We start from the raw sequence: 20,650 nt of genomic DNA, 5'->3' as shown, positions 1-20,650 counted from the left end.
TACTTAAATTGCTAAAATTCTGTAGAACAGTGCTTTTCAAAATAAATAAAATGAATTGGAGAACAAGTGCTCTTACATTACACTAAAAGATGGAATTAGCTTAAAGGAAGTTTGAACAATGCTTGAATATTTTTTTTTTACTGTATGAAAAATATTACATACAGTAAATGTACAATATTCTTTAGAAATGAAATTGATTGGATCCAACTTGGACTCCAGAATTGGGGTAGGTCATATCTTGGCAATCTTGACAACCATCTGTACTATTATTTTGGATTTGTTTCACTATGTAGATCTCGATGATGACAAAATATATGGAGAGATGAGGATCACAGCCTGTTTACCTTACTATTTCTCCTGGACCTCTCAGAGGGTTTTAATACCAACAATTAAGAAGTATTCTTCTGGATTGATTGGGGATTGGTCCGTAGTAGCTTTGACTTATGGTAGTTCTGATTCTTCCTGTTAGGCCATATCTAGATGGTTGTGCTGGGGGATTCTTGATCAACATTTAAGCTGTTGACCTATGGTCTCTGAAGGGTTCCATCTTATCCTCCCATGTTGTTAAATACCTTCATGAAGCTGCTGGGGGATGTTTCCTGGAGCTTTGGAGTAGGATGTCATGAGATTATTGATGACACCTATTGCTCCTTACCATCCAGCTCCAGGGAAACAGTATCTTTGAGTGTTGACTAAGTTCAATAATAGATTGAATCAGAGCAAAACAAATGGAAATTACATCTAGGATGGAGGTGTTGTTTATAAATAGGAGACCAGACTCAGGGCATCCCCAGGTGACAGGGGAAGTAGACTTAAAGGGGGTTTCTAATCTCAGTGTGCTACAGGCAAAGATCACCTACCACATCATGCCCCTTGGGTGATAGCCTCATGCTTGCATATTAAAGAGATTCCAATCCTTTTAATTAATGTATACTTCCTTTCCTTTTGCAAACATTCACAGTTCAGGCAACTATGGAAAGAATTTAATAACTATTTGGAATATTGCCTTGAGTCTAACCCTTAAGCTTCTGTTATATTAGGTGGGAAGTTTAGTGCAAGAATGGGACCAGATGCTGTAACTCTCTACTTTCACTACCATAGCTGCCCTCCTGATGTGAAAGAAGGCTTCTACCCTCTCCCTCCTCATGTGGCCAGGGATAGGATCTGCAATCTTGGGGCTTTAAATGGTGACTGCCCTGCAGAATTTACTTATTGGTCAGTGTACCATATGTCAAACAGTAGATCATTTGTTGCTGTCCCCTGATTTGGCCACTAGTGTAAATTTTATCAAAGTTGAACTGCATCCAGATAATGATAATTTCCCCTTACTTTTGGGCATTGACCTCCTCTTAAATCAATATGACCCACAGACAGATTTTTCCCACCTGTTGAAATACAGACACAATTTATTTTTTATTTTATTTATATATCAAATTTATTCCCACCCATCTCACTCAGAGAGTGACTCCTTTACATGTAAAGTGGAATGAAAAACGGGATACCTTCTTTAACATTTTAAATCTCTCTGGAATGAAAAACAATATATTGATCGTAAGTACTAGGACAGGCCCTCAGTTATTTGAAAAGTATAACTTGCGTATTCAGAACGTTCAGAATCAGTTGCCAAGCACATGGAGAAAGTACAATTAAGACAAAAGTACAGACCAAAAGAATGGTTTGACCAGGAATGGAACTAAAACAGCAGTGTAAATCATGTTTAAAAACCAAAAAAAGGAGGGAGGCTGTAATGAAACAGTGCTAACAGCTGATCACTGCAGGCCAAGATAAAAGTCCGTCCTTCTTCTGGTGTATGGTGGCAGGCTAGTGACAGTTTATACCATATATCCAGTCAGGTCCCCCTAGGGGTCTGGGAAACCCACTTTAGAACTTCATATGACTCTCAGCCAGAGGAATTCCTGGTCTTACATTCAATCCATTGTTATGAAGTACAATCCATCTTTACAATTGTGTGTATCACACACACACACCTTTTATCAACAAGCTGAGAAACGTGCATATTTTCAAGTTCTATTTAAATATAAATGAAGTTTATTTTAACATATAAGGAAAGTAATATTAGGACTAGTGGTGAATAAAATATCCACTCTTTTACTTCAGATTGTAATTTGGGGAAAACCATTTTAGCTGTTGGGGAGGACTGAATTGGGTAGAGGAAGTATACAAATACACTGTTGGTGGCATACAGACTCCCTGCTTCTGATAAACCATACATACTGTACTGTCTCTGAACTGAGTAAAGGCAGAAAGCATTCCACTCCTATGGCACCCAAGAACATGAGAAATATTTCCCAACAGATCATATTTGTAAATGGAACCAGCAGAGATGCTAAGAGAGAAACAATTTGAAATGCTCCCTTTTTATGTGAAAACTGTTCTACAAAGTACGTTTTGGCTTAGCATTAACATTAACCAATGTGCTGAATAAATACCGTATGTAAGCAATGATATATGAAGTGCTCTCTCTGATCTATGCTTTGAACATTAGGCAAATGGCAAATAACCCATCTAAATCTTTTTTTTTAAAAAAGGCATAAACAATTTAAAGTAAAACAAGATCCAAAATATGACAGTCTTCCAGACTGGCCATCTGTCCCTATATCTGAAGTGAAAAAACATATTAGTATGCTAGGAAAGACTCTCAGCTATGACCACCCAAACTGGTGGAATTTCAAGCTGACTGGTGGGTTCCTGTTTTGGCCTCACTTTTCACATCTTAGAGTCCATTGGAGTTGGGCGGCCAATAAATTTTAATAAAAAATAATATTTGACTAGACTGAAAACATAATAGCAGATTGGGGAGTGGTCATAATTGTTCCAATGTTTAAGAAAAGTGACAAGAGTGAGCCTGCCAGTTATCAACCCCATAAGCCTGTTGTGCATTATTAGCAAGCTTTATGTACACCATTTGGATTGTAAACTCAAAGAATGGCTGGCGAACAAAGTCATTTTGGACAATGAACAGGCAGGGTTTAGATATGGCCACTCAACAGTAAACCATATCCTTGTACTACAACATCTAATTCGGAAATATAGTAGAAGATCTCAAGTTTCTCTGTATGTGGCTTTCTAGATTAGGAGCAACAGCCTCAGGTCAATGTCCAATCCCCTTAGTTTTTCCCATAGAAGGAGTTTTGAGATTGAATCAAATGCTGACTTCAAGTAACTTTTGCTTTATGCAGATAATGCAGCCATTATCTCAAGTACCCCAGCTGGCCTTAGACATGCACTCAGAAGCCTAGTATGCTACTGCAGTGAAAATCACCTTGTATTAAATTTCCAGAAGACCAAAATAATAGTCTTTGCTAAAACATTCAGGAAGCTTTGTTGGGTAATAGAAGGGCAGGAAATTGAGCAGGTGAGGGTTTTCAAATGTTTAGGTGTTGCCTTTCAGGACTCAGGATCATGGAATGCACACATCAATGCAGTGGTTGTACAGGCTCAAAAAAGCTTTTCTGCCATCCTAAGATTCTTGGTACAAAAGGTGGAGAATGAAGTCCATGCAACTCTCAAATTATTCACAGCAAAATCAGCTGCCCTATGGCTCCCAGCTAAGCCCCTGCCTAAATTAAACACAGATGGAAACTGTACAAATCAAGTTTATAAGAGCAATGTTCCAAACCCCAAAATGCATATCTAGTGCAATTTTGAGATTAGAAACTGATCAAATGAGTATTGAGGTTAGAGCATGGTTATTCATCTTTAATTACTGGCTTAAATGCCACTATTTTGTAGCTGGGCAGATTCTATCCCTCCTCTCTGATGAACTTGAGTCCTCTTGGACTCAAGCAATACATAAAAACTTCTGTCATGTTGCCTTTCTCTTGACTCCTTATATTTTCTTGATTTCACTCAGGCTAAGAGAGTTATTAAAGAAAGACATTGAAGCCCAGAATGAATGAGGACTCATCCCAAATTCTATCCAAACTCTGTTCAACCATGTCAGGTGGAAACCATCAAATTACATCAACTCACTCATCTCTCCAGCCCAACAAAGGTTCTTCTTTAGAGCCAGTGCTTTTATATGGGAGATTTAATAAAACCCCTATGATTAGCTGAACTGGTCCTTGCAGTGCTTGCTCAGTTGACTCTTTTCTTCAAATGCTGCTGCACTGCTCCTTTTACAATGATAACGAAAGAAGATTCGTCTTTCCTTTCTTGCTACGTGCACCAAATTATTCTGAGGAACTTTGTGTCAATTTCTTCTAACAGACCAGAAAAGTTTTATCACCCTTAATGTAACGAAGTTCTGTATAGCTGTTGTGAGTGTGTACAAACAACTGACTACCACACATGACTGATATCCTCATTACTGATTCCCTTATCTCCTGTTACGTAGGAATGCAATACTAACTTCCATTACTCTTAATACCATATTTAATAATTACTTAAGTACTTTGAACTATTAGGATTTCTAGTACGTTCATACAAATATTCAGTTTTTCAGTTTTCAATGGTTATGTGGATGTGTTTGTTTTTTGGTGCTATATTTAGATTATATATGTTCTGTTTTATCTGGTCTCCGACTGAAATAAATATTATCTATCTATATTGCATGGAAAAAAGAATACAAATAAGGTTTCTTTTTATTGCAACTCTCCAGAGTTTACATCTATGTTACTAGCTTGTGTTGCTTATACCTGGATTCTTGTTTTTGCTAAGAACGTACTAATACTTTTACACCTTTTAGTTTTACTATATATAAAATGACTTAAAGAGACTGCCCAATCCTTCCATTGCATCACACTCTATTTTATGAAATATTTCCTTTCTCTTCTCATATAAGATGAATAGATGGTTATATTAGTTGAAAAGTCCAAAATGGCTAGTAGATAAAATTATAATGAATCACAATTTTAAAGTCATTTTGCCAGAAATATGTATGTATGTATTTGCTTTTTAGCCAGTTACACTTAATCATATTGCAGCTCTGTTTTAGGCAAAATTTTAGAAAATTGCCAGCAGCAAAACATATGCTAGAGGATATTAAATAAAAGGAATCTAGAGATCAAGATCAATTTTAAACAAGGAAGAAAAAATTTCATGTTTTAGCAGTAAGAACAAATAGCGTATTTATTTTGATCATTAGGAAGAATAGGATAACAGTATAATTGAACAACACAATTGCTCAGAAATAGAGAAGACCCCATTTAGGATGACAAAATCAGTAAAGTCGTTCTAGAAAAAACATTGGAATTGTATGTTTTACTTTTTATAGTTTTAAATTCTACTTATATTAGATTTTAGAAACTTGTTCTCATGAAATAGGAAAAAAAATTAAATATTGGAGAAAACAATCAGCATATTTGGAGGACTGTATTTTAAAACAGTTCTTTATTAGCTAAGGTCACAATAAATTTATGTCTTTAATAGTTTGTATTTTTAAATTACATTAAGGCTCTATTATATTAATAAGTTTATTTCATACATACTTTTGACCTCTTAAAAATAATCCTTTGTATTTCTTTTACAGGTTAACTAAACTTCAGATTTTGGAGCTTAGAGAAAACCAGTTAAAAATGTTGCCAAAGTAAGTATATAGTGGCATTTGAATATATATACTTGAAGAAATATAGAGATAATGAAAATCAGAATTTTGTAATCAACTCTGAGTGGTCTTGATGTTGTAGAACCATTATCTTGTTTGAGGTTTGTTCATGTTGGAAGTACTTTGGATTGTTCATTTTTCATCTATCCATGCAATTATTTATTTTGACAGTAATTCTCCATAATAGCTATATTTACATTGCCCTTTTTTGTTTTTGCAAGTATGTTTAGGACTGTGTTTATCATCTAGCTAGAAAAAACATAACCTTGTGTTTTTAGGGTGATATTTTAATAATTGCAGTACAAGTAGTCCTCAGCTTACAATGGCAGTTGGGACTGGAATTGCCATCACTAAGTGATGTGACCATAAAGCGTGGTGTCACATGACCATGCCACTTAGCAACTGCAATTCCAGCAGTCCTGGTTGCCATAATTAAATGAGGACAGTGCAGGTAATTAAGTGAGGACTTCATATGGCTGCAACTTCCTGCCAGCAACCATTGACTTTGGTTGTGGGAAGCTAGCAGGGAACATCGTAAATTGTGATCATGTAACCACAGCTTGCTGGGACATCGTAATTGCAAGCCAGGCTCCGAGTACCCAGATCATGATCATACAACTGCGAGGATGTTGTGATGGCCAGAACTATGAGGACCTGTCATAAGTACCATTCATTCAGCACTGTCGCAACTTTGAACAGTCGCTAAATGAATGGTTGTAACCTGAGGACTACCTATATGCAACATTTCTGTTTGTGTTCTCTGAGTTGGTTAGATGTTGTTATTTCCTCCCCCACTTTTTTTTTTTCTAATTGGAACCTTTGAGTCAGTTTTGATTCCTGGAGACTGCCTGGATAAGTCCCTGCAGCTTTATTGGCAAAGTGGCTTACCATTGCCTTCTTCCTGAGAGAAAGTGATTGCCCCAAAGTCACCCAGCTGGCTTTGTGCCTAAGATAGGATTAGAATGCATGGATGGTCTCCTGGTTTCTAGCCTTGGTATTCTACTGCTATACCAGATTGGCTATCAGTAGTTCCTATAGGAAGGTCAATTCAAATTCTATCCAGCTATACAGTTTAAATTGGATAGTGAATACTTTTTGCTGGTGACAAAACTGCTGTGCTATATAACCTGAAAATCTCTAGGTAAGAAAGTGACATGTGATTGTGACACTTAACAATTACATTATGAAAAATGAATTTGATATTTAAAATTTAGATTTAAAATTTAAAAAAATACTGCTATTTTATAGCAAACATTCCTCAAAGGAAAAATGTGTTTATAATTATTTTAATACTTACATACATTCTTTCCCTTCCTTTAAGGAGACTTCTAAAAATGCCTCTGATTTTGTTTAAACCTACTTCTATATTTTTATTTTTGTTGCTTCTGCTAAGGAAGGTGGGGGCAGGTGTTGTTCTAATAAAAAAAAAAGACACTTCCATAGTTCTGTAGCCAGCAATTATTATTGCAGATATTTGCCAGTGTGCATTAGAGATGGTGTTAGGGGAAGATGATCTGCTGGTAATCCTTTTCATTGTTTGTCCTCAGTAATTATATCAAGTGTTGATTGGAGAATTGGGAAAAATGTAGAGAGAGAATGATGGCAAATTACCAAGTCTAACCTAGCTACCTTTCCTGCTCACTTGGTGGGTTCTCCTTTCTCTTTTGGGTAAATGTCAGTAAGGAAAAAAGAAGTTCCCAACAGGGTTTTGTGGTCCATTTTTTAATAACAACAGAAGAGCTTTGCAAAACATATATATGCACAGCACAAGAACTTTATTTGAAATTAGATGTGAAAATAACTAAAGAACAGTTATGGTAGCATTCTAATGAAATAGAAGATAAAATACAAATCTTAAAATATGACCCTTTCAGTTCATTCTGTAGTTGAGAGCTTGCTATAAAGTACTGCTTTGTTGAATGTTTGTCTTTGTTGAACTCTTGCTTTGTTTTAATAGTTTCATTTTGCTATAGCTAAGCTGCAGGACGAAAAATAATTACCTAAAGTTACTTTTAAAATAAAAACAGTTAAAAATATTAAAACAAATCTATAAAACAATGTGGTCTTTATAAATAAAACACATAAAAGTATATTTGCACAAAGATAAATATATATTGTAGAATGTGTGATCTTAAATGAAGAAAATTAGTATTTTTGTCTTTAGATTTCTTCACAAATGTTAGAATGGGATTTTAGTACTTCTACTTAGTTAGATTTGCGTGTTTTCACAAAGTATATGCATTTATATAAGTGTTAGTAAATCTATTTATGAAATAGATAATGAATGTAAAAATTTCCATTGATAGTAAATGGAAGAGTTGAAGAGGCAATTTTTGCTGATTCCCCTGTGCTTCCAGAAAATCTGATCAGCATGAATATAGAAAATGCAAAAAGAATAGATAATTAACAACAGCAATAAACATTACTTTCTGTCATAGAAGGAAATCTGTTCCACTATTTGGAATCGATGGTCTGTTCTGTCCTTGAAGACTTTTCTGCTAAAAGAAGAGTGTACATGGAAGCAACCACTATTTCCAATGTTGGAAACATAGTGCCTGCATGGACACATTCATCACCATAAAATTAATTTATTTCAAATTCAAAATAAAATAGCCAAAGTCTCACAAATTCTTTACACAAATGTTAAGCCCTGCCTGCCTGCCTTCCAAATAGCTACCTAACAGAGTCAAAAAGTTCAATCATGGCATAAGCCTTTCAACTTCTTTTCCGTCATTATGTAACAGGGTGCCCGTTTAACTTCATACATTTAGCTTGAGCTTCCATACATATGAATGGATCATGCCCATTTTATTTACAGAGTTGCTGGGAGTTGGGCAGCATATAAATCTAATAAATTATTATTATTATTATTATTATTGGATTAGAAAACAGGAAGCACATATACTCATATCCTAGTACTATATTTAGAGCAAAATTGATTTAAAAACACATCTGAGTATAAATGGTCCTTTTTAATTTTAATATCTTATTACATGTAAAATGTTTACCATTTGGGGATGGTTTGTTTGTTATTCCTGAATGTCCATTTAATTCAAATTTATGACACTCACATCAATTTAAGTCATTTAATCTCAGTTTACAACTGCATAATGGTGGGAATAATATAATAATGTAAATGTAAGTAAATAATCAGTACTTATTTGGATGCAATATATGTAGTCTGTTATTTCGGGGTGTTATATAAATGCAAATTTTGTCCATAGCATCCAAAGTCTGGTAAATGGGAGTCCATTGAATTTTGCTTAATTGTGAGTTATAATGAATCCAGCTCCTTCTTTTCAGGATATCTGTACAAACTTAATCGTGAAACTGAATTAGTTGAGAATGTCTACTTGTGGGGGCAAGGGGGTGGGGAGGAGCAAACTATTTCAGAAGCTTTTGCTGCGGTTAGATGATAATATAACACTGGGATTGGCGAAAATAGTTTAGCTTTCACTTCCTCATAGCACTAGACTTAGATCATGAAGCTACTTTATTTATTTAGATATTGAGAGAACATTTGCCCATCTTTAATATGATACTGGAATCAGATGAGATTGGAAATTGGTTAAAATATAAGGCAAGAATAAAGTATGTTGCCAATTCTCTTCATAGTGGAGGTGGTAAACAGTCTACATTAATCTATCTACCACAGCTTTTTTTTTTTTTTTTTTTGATGCCTTCAAGTCTTCATTGACTTCTGGCGACTACCTAGACCACAGCTTTACAATTTGAAGAACGCTGCATAAAATGCATAACTCATTTCACAATAGGATAGAATGGAAGTTAGAACATGTAGAGCGGGATAGCTTTTTTGGTGTTTTACAGTTAAACTGGTTCATGCTTTTGGTTTTTTAGTAATAAGATTAATATGACTGTTTAATACTTATGAACTCTGATCCTATTAGGTATGTTTTCTAGAACTGTTAGATATGTAATGCTTATTTAAAAATGCATCAGAATGAGCAGATGAAAGTAAGATATAACTGGTATTTTCCCTAAATCTAACTTTTTAATCCTTTTGTTTCTGCAGAACCATGAACAGACTGACTCAGTTGGAGAGGCTAGATCTGGGAAGTAATGAATTCACAGAAGTGGTAAGCTGCACTTAGTAACACAGTTTTCCTAAAAGGTTACATCCTTAAATCTTTTAAACAATGTCAGATAAGAAATAATCTTAACTTTTATCTTCCAAGCTGTTCTCTGTTTGAAGGCATTAAGTAATATCATTTTAAAGCTGACTGCTTTTTCTATTTGCTATGGTGTGGCACTTTGGTGACATATTGGAAGTATTTATCTATGCATTTAACTGACAATTCTAGTTCTCTGTAATTCAATAAACACAATAGTTGATAAAAAGTAAGGATTTTGAACAGATAGTAAAGCATATATGTAAAAATATATGAACTAAATCAGCAAAATTCCCAATATTTTTCTCTTAATATTGTGTTTTCTGTTAAATATTCTGTTAAATAAATATATCACAGTGAATTGTTTTTTGTTTCTATCAGCCTGAAGTACTTGAACAATTAAGTGGGTTAAAAGAATTTTGGATGGATGATAACAAACTAACGCTTGTTCCAGGGGTAATGTATATTATTATTATTATTATTAAGTATTATATTTTATTTCTATATTACAACTACCATGGCAATTCAATGGCATGTTAATGTTTACTGAATCATTATATTTTCATTAGAATTATTATTAATACTGATCACCTTTTCTGAAAGAGATTCAGGAAAAAAAATCCTTTTTACATTCAGTGAAACACTGAACAAATGTACCTTGTGGAAAATTCTGAAAATGACAAAGATTAATTTTCCTGTGGTCATACAGCAATCACTGACTTTTCTTGAGTTCATAGAAAGGGAGGTTCATCTACACTGGTTGTGTCAGAGTGTGCTGGAAAGCGTTTGGCCCGAGAGATCAGAAAAATCACACACCAGGCACTTCTATAAAAATAAATTTATTTACAGAAAGCACAAAAACATATTTTACAAGCTGTGCATTCGCACACGCTCAGAGAAGACCAGGAAGAGAGGCTGTGTAGAAAGAAGGAAACTGAAACTAAAACAAGTCCAGGCAAGTACCTCCCCCAGGCAATGCAGCTTTTAACACCCAAACTGAGGACAATTAAGTTCGACCTCTTCACCCTGCCAATATTTAAGGAAGTACTCAATTACCATGGTAACATTAATTTCTGTAGCAGAAAACAGTATAGCAACAGGTTGAAATTATTAGTAGAATCCCACAATAAATATTTTTAGCTGGACATAGAATCCAACAATAAATATCTTTAGCTTGATCCTAGTTTGTAACAGAGCATAAGCATGATCTGCTTATGTCGTAGCATATGACATAAGCATTTCCATACATCATAGCAAATAAAAATTGTATTAGAGTTAATTTGCAGAGTATGGTATATGAGTGTTTTAATTCACAAGCTTTATATTTTACCAGTGCCTCTGTATTTTCAGTTTATGGGCAGTTTGAAGCACTTGACCTACTTGGATATTTCCAAAAACAACATTGAAACTCTTGAAGAAGGTGTTTCAGGATGTGAAAGTTTACAAGACCTGCTATTATCTAGTAATTCACTTCAGCAGCTGCCAGAGTCCATTGGTTTGTATTGTTAACTATAAATAATGTCACAAAACCAAAACAACATTTTGGCATGTTTTATTTAAACATAAATTTACTTTTCCAGCACATATGCAAAAAAGCGTATCTAGTTGTCTTTTTGCTTTTAAACAGCAATTTTATATTGATGTTAACTCAAGTCTTTCATCAGCGGAAACAATGACAGTGTTTTAACAAGTCCAATACAGTGTAATAGCTGAATTAATCTTTCCCAAATTGATCTGTATTATTTGGTGCACTGTAAAATACAGTGCCTGCCAGATTTATTAGTGTACAGCTCCCATCAGCCTGGCCCAGCTTGATCTGTGATCAGTCAGGTGGCAAAGGGAATGCAGCATTAGCTCTGTCAGTTTTTAACTATTCATGGTTTTAGTTATTGCTCTGTAGGAGCCATAAGGACACTTGCAAGTAAATTGTTTCCTGTTACTCTCAGTTGACAGTATCTGTGTAGATGTCCTTTGACAAACACAATAAATTCAAAGGCAATTTTTCTTCTGTAATAAACTTTGGTTTGATTTTGGTATCAATTGATCCAGGACTAAATAATCTTGATACTCAGGCTTCTAATCTGGGTACAATGAAATAGTTGCACATAGAAGATGGAAGATACTTTGGGAGATTGCTATTGCTTGCTTCCTCTGCAGTGAAGTAGAATATGTCATATGAATACTTTATGAATACCATTTTAATATTTCTTTTATAACAGGTTGTCTAAAGAAATTAACAGTTCTTAAAATTGATGAAAATCAATTAATGTATTTGCCAGACTCCATAGGAGGGTAGGTATTTCTAGATCTTCTTTAATGAAGAACATGTTATATTTCATTTTTAATTGTTCTTTAATTATTTTTTATTAAGTAGAGTCCTTTTACTTAATGCCTTTCAAATCCATTGACATAGCCATGCTCAAATTTGTAATCATCTTAAAGTTTATAATCCTGCATAACCAGTGGATTCAGATGATTTTGAAGATCTATAGGTACTTTGGGTATTGAGCTTTGTCCAAATCAGTAGCTATTCAAGCTTCACTTGCTATATAGCAACGTATTATTTGTATTTTCCATACTTGACTTTAAGTTACACTAGCAAAGAAAATGAGCCAACTGTGTTTTTATTTATTCACTTGGTTTAGGTTAACATCAATTGAAGAACTGGACTGCAGCTTCAATGAAATTGAAACTTTGCCTTCATCTATTGGGCAGCTCTCTAATATAAGGACTTTTGCTGCAGATCATAATTTTTTAACACAATTGCCACCAGAGGTATGCTTTTATTCATGGATCTAGTTGTTTGTCTTTATGTGCTTAGATTGGTTGAGATGTTCAAATAATTTTAGTAGAATGTGGCTTCCATTCTTTTGAAATAAACTGGAAACCAACTTTGGAATTCTTGATACAGCTTAAATTGGTATGAAAAAATCCTCAACTGCAGAGACTACGCACCTGCCAGATTATTCATTATGGCACAAGTCAGCTCAAAAAGCAGGATATATATATAACAAATAAATAAATAAATAAAAATAAGGAAAGCTTGGGAGAGTATTAGTATTTTATATGGGTGGGCTGGGGGAGGAAATACTTGTTAAAAACTTTTTACAACCTGGAACATTGTCCTGGATGTGACAGTGGTTTTCCTCTCCACAAAATGTGATGTTTGGAAGTTCAGGACCCAATTATCATGACTGTGAATTATTGTCTACACCCCCTACCCCTTCTGTGATGATGGATTAAGTATGCTTTTTCTGTTATTAGTATACACAGTGAATCCAAACTTGCTCTTCCATTAATGGAAAGATTTAAAACAGAGTGTGTTTCACTGATCTCTCTTTCCACAAGCCATGTAGAGCTTTATGGATTATAATAAGCAGCTCGAATCGCACCCATAAGGATATTGGTAACCAATGCAGTTTACAGACTGGGTATCACATGGACATATCAAGGCATGCCCTTCACTGCCTCTATTGCTGCATTTTGGACCACTTAAAGCTTCCAAGTGATCTTCAAGGGGAGCCCCATGTAGAATGCATTTCAGTAGTTGAGTTGTGAGGTGATTAGGGCATTAATAACTGTCTGAAGGGCCTCCTGATTCAGGAAAGGCACAACTGTCATACCAAAGGCAGTAGTACAAAGGCTTTCCTGGCCACAGTTACCACCTGCTGATAGAGCAAGAGCTGTGTGTCTCAGATTACGCACCACTCTCAAACTGCAGTCCCTGCAGTTTTCTTGGCAAGGTTTCTTGGAAGTGGTTTACCATTTCCTGCTTCCTAGGGCTGTGAGAGAATGACTGGCCCAAGGCCACCCAGCTGGCTTTGTGCTGAGTAGAACTCATGGTCACCTGGTTTCTAGCTGATGCCTTAACCGCTACACCCAGCTGGCTGTCATACTGATGATACTGAAACCCAAACCTGTGAATGATGTCATCTAATAGTTTCATGTAGATGTTGAACAGGATGGGAGAGAGTGTTGAGTTCTGTGACACCCCACAACGATGTGGCCACCATTAAACAGTGCCACTGACTCCTAACTCCAAGAGGTAATCCGGAAGAATGCTGTGGTCTGGTATCTAAAGCTACTGAGATATCAAGGAGCACAACAATGGATGCAGTACCTCTGTCCCCACCACAGGCTATTTATAAATATGATTGATTGATTGATAGATAGATAGATAGATAGATAGATAGATAGATAGATATGTGCTTTTTATAGTTATTTCTTAATTGGGACTGTTTTTCTGTATTTATTGTTTTTTAATTGTTGTACACTGCCCAGAGTCACTTTTATGTGAGATGGATGGCTATATAATATGATAAAACAAACAAACAAACAAATAAATAAATTTACAAGTGCAACCAAGGCTGTCTCCATCCTGAATCCCAGCCTGAAACCTTACTGAAATGCGTTTAGACAATCTGCTTTGTCAGGGTCCTCTGCAACTGAAGTCAAACTACTTTCTCAACAACTTTCCCTAAAAAGCAGAGGCTGGAGGCAGGATGATAGTTATCTAAGATGGTTGGGTTCAGGGACAGCCGTTTGAGGAGGTGGCACACCACTGATTCCTTGGTTGATTGCTTGGTGCACCAATGAGGCTGTAAGAACCACCCCCACCCTCAAAGAGGCTGTCATCACAACACAGACCAAGTACAAGTCCCTGACTGCCTTAACTAACCAGGAGGGACCTGGGTCCAACAAACAGGTGGCCAAACTAACCACCAAGAGCCCTGTCCACTTCTTCAAGAGTTGCTGACTCACCCTCATCCAAATCACACCACAAGACCGAATCCCAGGCACCTCAGCTGGACCTGCCAAGTCAGAATGCAAGTTAAGAGTGGAGTGGCTATCCTCCAGATAGCCAGAATATTTTTCACAGTACCCTGGAAGATAGTCCTATGGCCCATCCCTGCCTAGTAGGAACTGGGTCATCCTAAACAGAGCCACTTGACAGCTATCTATGAAAAAATATTGGCATTTTGCCACCCTTACCACCATGAGGTAATCCCTAAAATAGGATTGGTGGGTCAGACTTGCTCTGAGTCTTCCTCCAGTGGCACAGTTGAACTATATTAAGGATGGAATGAGGTCGGTTGCTTTTGCATTGTGCAATGATGAGAGTTTCTGTGGCAACATTCTGAATTAGGAGGTATAATATGTACTTTAATCCTATTCTTATTTCTGCTACTTATATGACAGTAATTTGTCATCACTCTTGCGGAAGGTTGTTTTTGTATCCGTAGACTGATAGGGCTTTACCTTTGGATAAAAGTATAGTCTAGATTGAATAGCATCAAGCAAGTTAACAGCCTCCTTACCTCAACTGTTAAAGCAAAGTTAGCAACATTTTTCAATGGAGGAATATATTTTTGACTTCGAGATGGAAAATGAATTACCTTGTTTAATCTTCTGGGAAGACTGATTGGCAAGGTTTATAAATGTATGTAAATGTTCATGTGTGCTCAAACATGCATACAGAAACATGGTCTATTCCTTCACAACTCTTTTTTCTTACCCTCTTCCTTCCTTCTATCCCATGTCTCCATGGTTGTTAGCTATTTCAGTGAGCTTCAAAGCACCACTGAGTAGGGGAAACTGTAGCCTCAGTGCTAGATGCTCTGGTATCTGGGCTTAGTGAGTTGACCATAAAGAGCACAACTGCTAAAGTATCTTAGTCTGATTTTATTGGCAGTGGCTTGAATTTGACGGTATTAATGGCTGGACTTCCAGCTTCTGCAGAATAGTTGCTCAAGAGCAATGTGGAGGCTGCAGATGGCCTTCATATAGATTAGATGCAGAAAGTACATGTAATCTCAATTTGAAACATATTCTCTCCAAAATAGAATGTGTAAATATGATCAGGAAAAAAGCTGTCTTTTTTTAGCTGTCCTTTTTCATCAATTTTGGTAAATCAAAATTTTCATATTTCAATATATTTCCACATTTAAAAGAAAAATAACTGAAGATATATACATATATAATTGACAAAATAATGTTCTGAACTTCTGCATAATTAAGGTGTTTTTTTTTTCAGATTGGAAACTGGAAACATGTAACTGTTTTGTTTCTGCATTCTAATAAACTGGAGGTCCTTCCAGAGGAAATGGGTGATATGCAGAAATTAAAAGTTATAAATTTAAGTGACAATAGGTTTGTGACTTATTTTTCATGAATATTCCATTATTCATAATGAACCTTTGGGTGCCTTTAATACAATCACTGTTTCTCACATAGGATTGTTATAAGCATAAAATGATGGGGTATTGAAATGGGGATCATTCATTTTCTTTGGATGAAGGTGGGATGAAAATGCAATACATTTCCTTTCTATAAAGCATACTCTAGTAAAAATATCTTGACTTCTTACTTAATAGTTCCTTTTTTGGGGGAAAGGGTATGTATAGGAAGAGTTTAAAAAATGTGACTTAACAATTTGGGCGGGAATAGGCACTGAGGAAAGACGCAACTTAGAAGAGCCATAGTTGTTTGCATAGGATGGAGCCAAATAGAGAGAAATGCTTTGGTTGCAGACAAGTTTGAGGCTGCAGAGACTGGAGTTGTGTTGGCAACATACAGGGAAATAATTTCAGACCAGGAAGACCAAGAGATGAGTTAAAGATTTCAGGATGGATCCTCCTCTTCTTTTTGTCCTCTGTTTTTCTAATCATTTATATTATATAATGTTCTAGAGAGGTGTGCAACTGCCTGTTCCTTTGAGCACTGTGTTACTGATCCCTGCTTCAGAACTTAGTCCCAATCTATCCATGAAAAACTGTTAGCTACTTAAAGGGCTGAACTTCCTGCAAGAATAATTTATATGCCCGATAATAGTTAAATAGAGAAAAATACACAATTAAAATAGCTAAGAATGTGGAAAAAGTTACCACCATTTTATTGCTGTATTTTACTAATAAATAATTATACTGTTTCTGATTTGCTAATTAGGTAAACCAATTACCTTGATTTTTATTCACAGATTGAAGTATTTGCCTTATAGCATTTTACAGCTGCAACATCTGACTGCTTTGTGGTTATCAGATAATCAGGTAAGTGGTATTTATATTTCATTATTTGGTATTTATATTTTATTTATCAAATTTATATAGCTGCCCATCTCACAAAAAGCATTATTAAAAATATAAAACAATTATTAAAAATACAAACCACCAGGCACAGGAGAGAGTAGATATTAACGATGATAGAGCCATCTTAAAGTGTCACTGGTCCACTGGGACCCCCAGGCCTGTGGACATAACCAGGTCTTGAGGGACTTAAAGAACAATAACAAGGATGGAGCTAACCTTGCTTCTTGGGGGGAGGGGGAAATACTCCATAAGGTGGGTGCCATGACAAAGAAGGCCCACCTCCTGGGATCCGCCAAGTATAAGTCCCTAGCAGATGGGACCCAAAGCATTCCATCTCTGCCAGATCTGATGGGGTGTGTAGATGTCATTGGGGAGAAGCAATCCCTCAGATAAAATAAAAGATACAATTAAAAAAAATATATTTTCCTTTGAAACATTGTATGCTTTAAAAATAGCACATGAACTGTAAATAAAGACATTGTGAAATTACTTCATAATATTGGCTTATACATTTGATATTTTTATCATGAAATATTATATTGAACATACTCTGTGTTTCTGATCAGCAAAAGATTTTATTGGTTAAACTCAGAAACTGTTGAATGGAGAGAAAACTGTCGTAGACACAGTTCTAGATATTCAAATTAAAAACTCTCAGAGCAGTTTTAATTCAGTTTCTTAAGAATTATCTTCCCTTCCTTGTCAATAGAAGTGCAGTTGAAAATACAGTGGGATAGATAATGTTTATTATATTTCTAATTTGCTCTTTAAGAAGAATTTAAGAGCTTAAGCCTCCCTCCCTCCCCTATTATAAATGCATGTGGACAGAAGGTGGAAAATCAAATACTTACACATTTCAGTAAAATATAAAAGACAGTTTTATTTACATAGTAAAATACATGTTGTGTAACTGCTGGAAATTGAGCCCTTAGGCATTTTCACATGCAGAATGAATACCTAAATTATACTTGTTTCCTCATAGACTGAGCAAATAACCTATTTAATATTCTGTTTCTTTAATTTTTACTGTTTTTTTCTTTTTCACAAGTATATATGACGTTTTTTAAATAAGCTCTCTCTAATGACCCTCCCTCTAAACAGATATAGTTCATGTTATATACTCATTATGGCTTATAACTAAGCATGAATATGCAGGCTTACAATTATAGTGTTAGGGTTGTTTTATTTCAGTGTGATTTTGATCCCAGCTGTGGGTGCATGTATTAGGTGTTATTTTGCTTTTATCATGGCTTTACTTTGTGGTTCTCTTTTATTCTTGAAACTCATTTGGTTTTAGTTATTATTACTTTGTTTTGTTTGATGTTGTACACCACTCTTTAGGTAGGTTATAAGTACTGCATAAATAAATAAAGAGTCGTCATTAGTTGTCACTGCAATTTCTACCTCCCACTATCTAGCAAAATCTAAAACAATCCACTAATGTCCATTTGATAGGGTGAATAATTGCAGGCTAGTTTATTCATGTTTAACATAAATTGTGGTAAGTACTTGTGTAGATATGGCCACATTTAAAAACAAACAAAAAAACTTTTTTTCCCCCTTTTCTACCAAGACTTTCCCAGAAGCTGTTCAATAATTCCATTGTAAGAAGCTTATCTCCTTCCTGGTCTGAAAAAAAAAGACCGAATCAACTTCAACACAAGTTTATCTTATAGTCATAAATGGAACAATTCCTAGATATTTGCTTGCAATCTGTCTGTCTATCGTAAGATTTGCTTTGTGTCCAAACAGTTACTGATGACTAACAGTATGAAGTGATGGAACAAATAGAGTGAATTAAGGATTGGAGCTGCATACAATTCTGTCTTTTATCACTATACCTTCAGTTCTTTAGAAGAGCTGGATGAGATAAGATTCTGTCAGGTTAATCATGCAAGTAGGCCTGATTTCACAGTCGGACTTGTTGCTTTCTCCCATCCCAGAAGATTTCTGCCCCTTCCAGATCTGCATAGGAGAGTCACCTAATACTCCAGAGCAGATTTTGAACTGGTCTCAAATGACCACATTTTAATGTTTCACAACAAGGTATATTAATAATTTGATGAGAAAGAAAATGAATTACAGTAGTTTGTGTGTGCATTCATTCATAATCTGTGTGTTTCCTTCCTTCCTTTCATTCACAGTCTAAACCTCTCATTCCTCTTCAAAAAGAAGTTGACCCAGAAACACAGGAAACTGTTGTTACTAATTATATGTTCCCGCAACAACCAAGATCTGAGGATGGTAAGAATTATATTTATTGATATTTTTCAAAAATGCTAGCTGCAATAAAAGGGAGGATACTTAGATTAGATTAGTTTGCCTGACCTTAGAAGTTAAAATTCAAAATACCTGCAAAACCCATAAACTTGTCTCATTAAAATTAGAGAAACAAGTATTAATATTATAATATATGTATATTTTATGTGTGTGTGTGTGTGTGTGTATGTGTATATGTATATATATATATATATATATATATAATATTTAAATATTAATAATATTTAAATTCTGTAGCCCTCATCTGTATGGCAGTGTTAATATTGATCTGAAGATCTTTAGGATTCTGAAAGATATTTAGGTTTTGGTAAATTACAGAATTGTTAGGCAGCATCTAATAGCTTCTCTTTATAGGTACATGATACTGTAACTTGACAGCGTTTATGATCACCCTACAGATGTCTTCTATGTCCATGTTCCACCCACAGTCATGCACTGAATAAACAAATAAGTTGGAAGACAATGGATCAGATTAAAATTAGTAGTAGTTGTCATCTATTGTCTCATATAAAAGAAAAAAAAACCAAGGTGCAAGTTAAAGTGCATATGGAAGAAGTCCTCACAAAATGATTGGGAACTGCCTGAAATTGTTGCCATCTGGAATCCATTAGGAATGGAACCACATTATCAGTTTTATAAATTACTTGATATTTTATCAAATCTTCATAATTGGGATGAGGATATGAATAGATTCATTGTGTATATTTTTTCTCATCACTATTTATGAACATAGATAATAGAACCCTAGGGACAGTCTGAGTGCAATGTCTAGTCCAAAATCCAAATTGACAAATTTGAAAAAACAACTGATTATTTCCTTGGCAATCTTTCAGTTACAGAGAATGCTGAAAATGTGATACCTAGAGCAATTAGTAAAAAGATTTTATTTTTTTAACAAGATCAAATGATCGTCTGAGTTTTCAGATCTGAATACTTTTCATTTTGATTTCAGTAAAGTTTATCACATCTGTACTATCTCTGTTTATCTCTGTTTATTTATTTATTAAACAGATTTATAAGGCTGCCCAACTCACACACGGTGACTAAGCAAAGAATTAATGTTGCCAGGTAGTAGTTAAAATGAAAACTTCATTCATTTCAAATTGAGGCTTGAGTTAGCTATTTATAATGCATGCAGTCTGTTTTGTTAAGGAGGTTATTAAGGAATGCTATCTATTCTGTGAATTACTTTATTTATTTATCTTTTATTCAGTTATGTTCATATCTGATAATGAGAGTTTCAATCCTTCACTGTGGGAGGAGCAAAGGAAACAGCGTGCTCAGGTGGCTTTTGAATGTGATGAAGATAAAGATGAAAGAGAGGCACCACCTCGAGTATGTATTTGCTTTATTCTGGTATCCTTCATTTAAGTTTCATCCTTTGTAGATGAAACACAAGCTGCTTTGGAGGTAATATTTTGCTGAGGTGGGTAATCTACCATACCTACCCTATCTGTTCTGGTGGGATAGGCAGATACTCTCAGGGAGAGGTGGTCCTGCAAATAACCTGGTCCTATGCCATGTAGAGCTATTAAGGTGATAACCAGCACCTTGAATTGCACCTGGAAAGAAACTGGGAACCAGTGCAG

At 35.2% G+C, this 20,650-nt stretch overlaps 1 protein-coding gene across 2 annotated transcripts in view; it reads left to right on the top strand.

Annotated features, from left to right (window-relative positions):
- Nucleotides 1-20,650, top strand: part of ERBIN (erbb2 interacting protein) — a 65,681-nt gene that overhangs the window by 8,192 nt on the left and 36,839 nt on the right. For both annotated transcript variants that reach the window (XM_063295590.1, XM_063295589.1), the window contains exons 5-14: nt 5,492-5,548; nt 9,600-9,663; nt 10,078-10,152; nt 11,047-11,191; nt 11,916-11,988; nt 12,342-12,471; nt 15,731-15,846; nt 16,673-16,742; nt 18,926-19,025; nt 20,275-20,396. In XM_063295590.1, coding sequence (XP_063151660.1) covers nt 5,492-5,548; nt 9,600-9,663; nt 10,078-10,152; nt 11,047-11,191; nt 11,916-11,988; nt 12,342-12,471; nt 15,731-15,846; nt 16,673-16,742; nt 18,926-19,025; nt 20,275-20,396 — 952 coding nt within the window. The remainder of the gene's footprint in view (nt 1-5,491; nt 5,549-9,599; nt 9,664-10,077; nt 10,153-11,046; nt 11,192-11,915; nt 11,989-12,341; nt 12,472-15,730; nt 15,847-16,672; nt 16,743-18,925; nt 19,026-20,274; nt 20,397-20,650) is intronic.

Source organism: Candoia aspera, chromosome 2 (assembly GCF_035149785.1).
Source record: "Candoia aspera isolate rCanAsp1 chromosome 2, rCanAsp1.hap2, whole genome shotgun sequence".
Taxonomy (NCBI): Eukaryota; Metazoa; Chordata; class Lepidosauria; order Squamata; family Boidae; genus Candoia; species Candoia aspera.
This window is presented reverse-complemented; position numbering and strand designations above follow the sequence as displayed.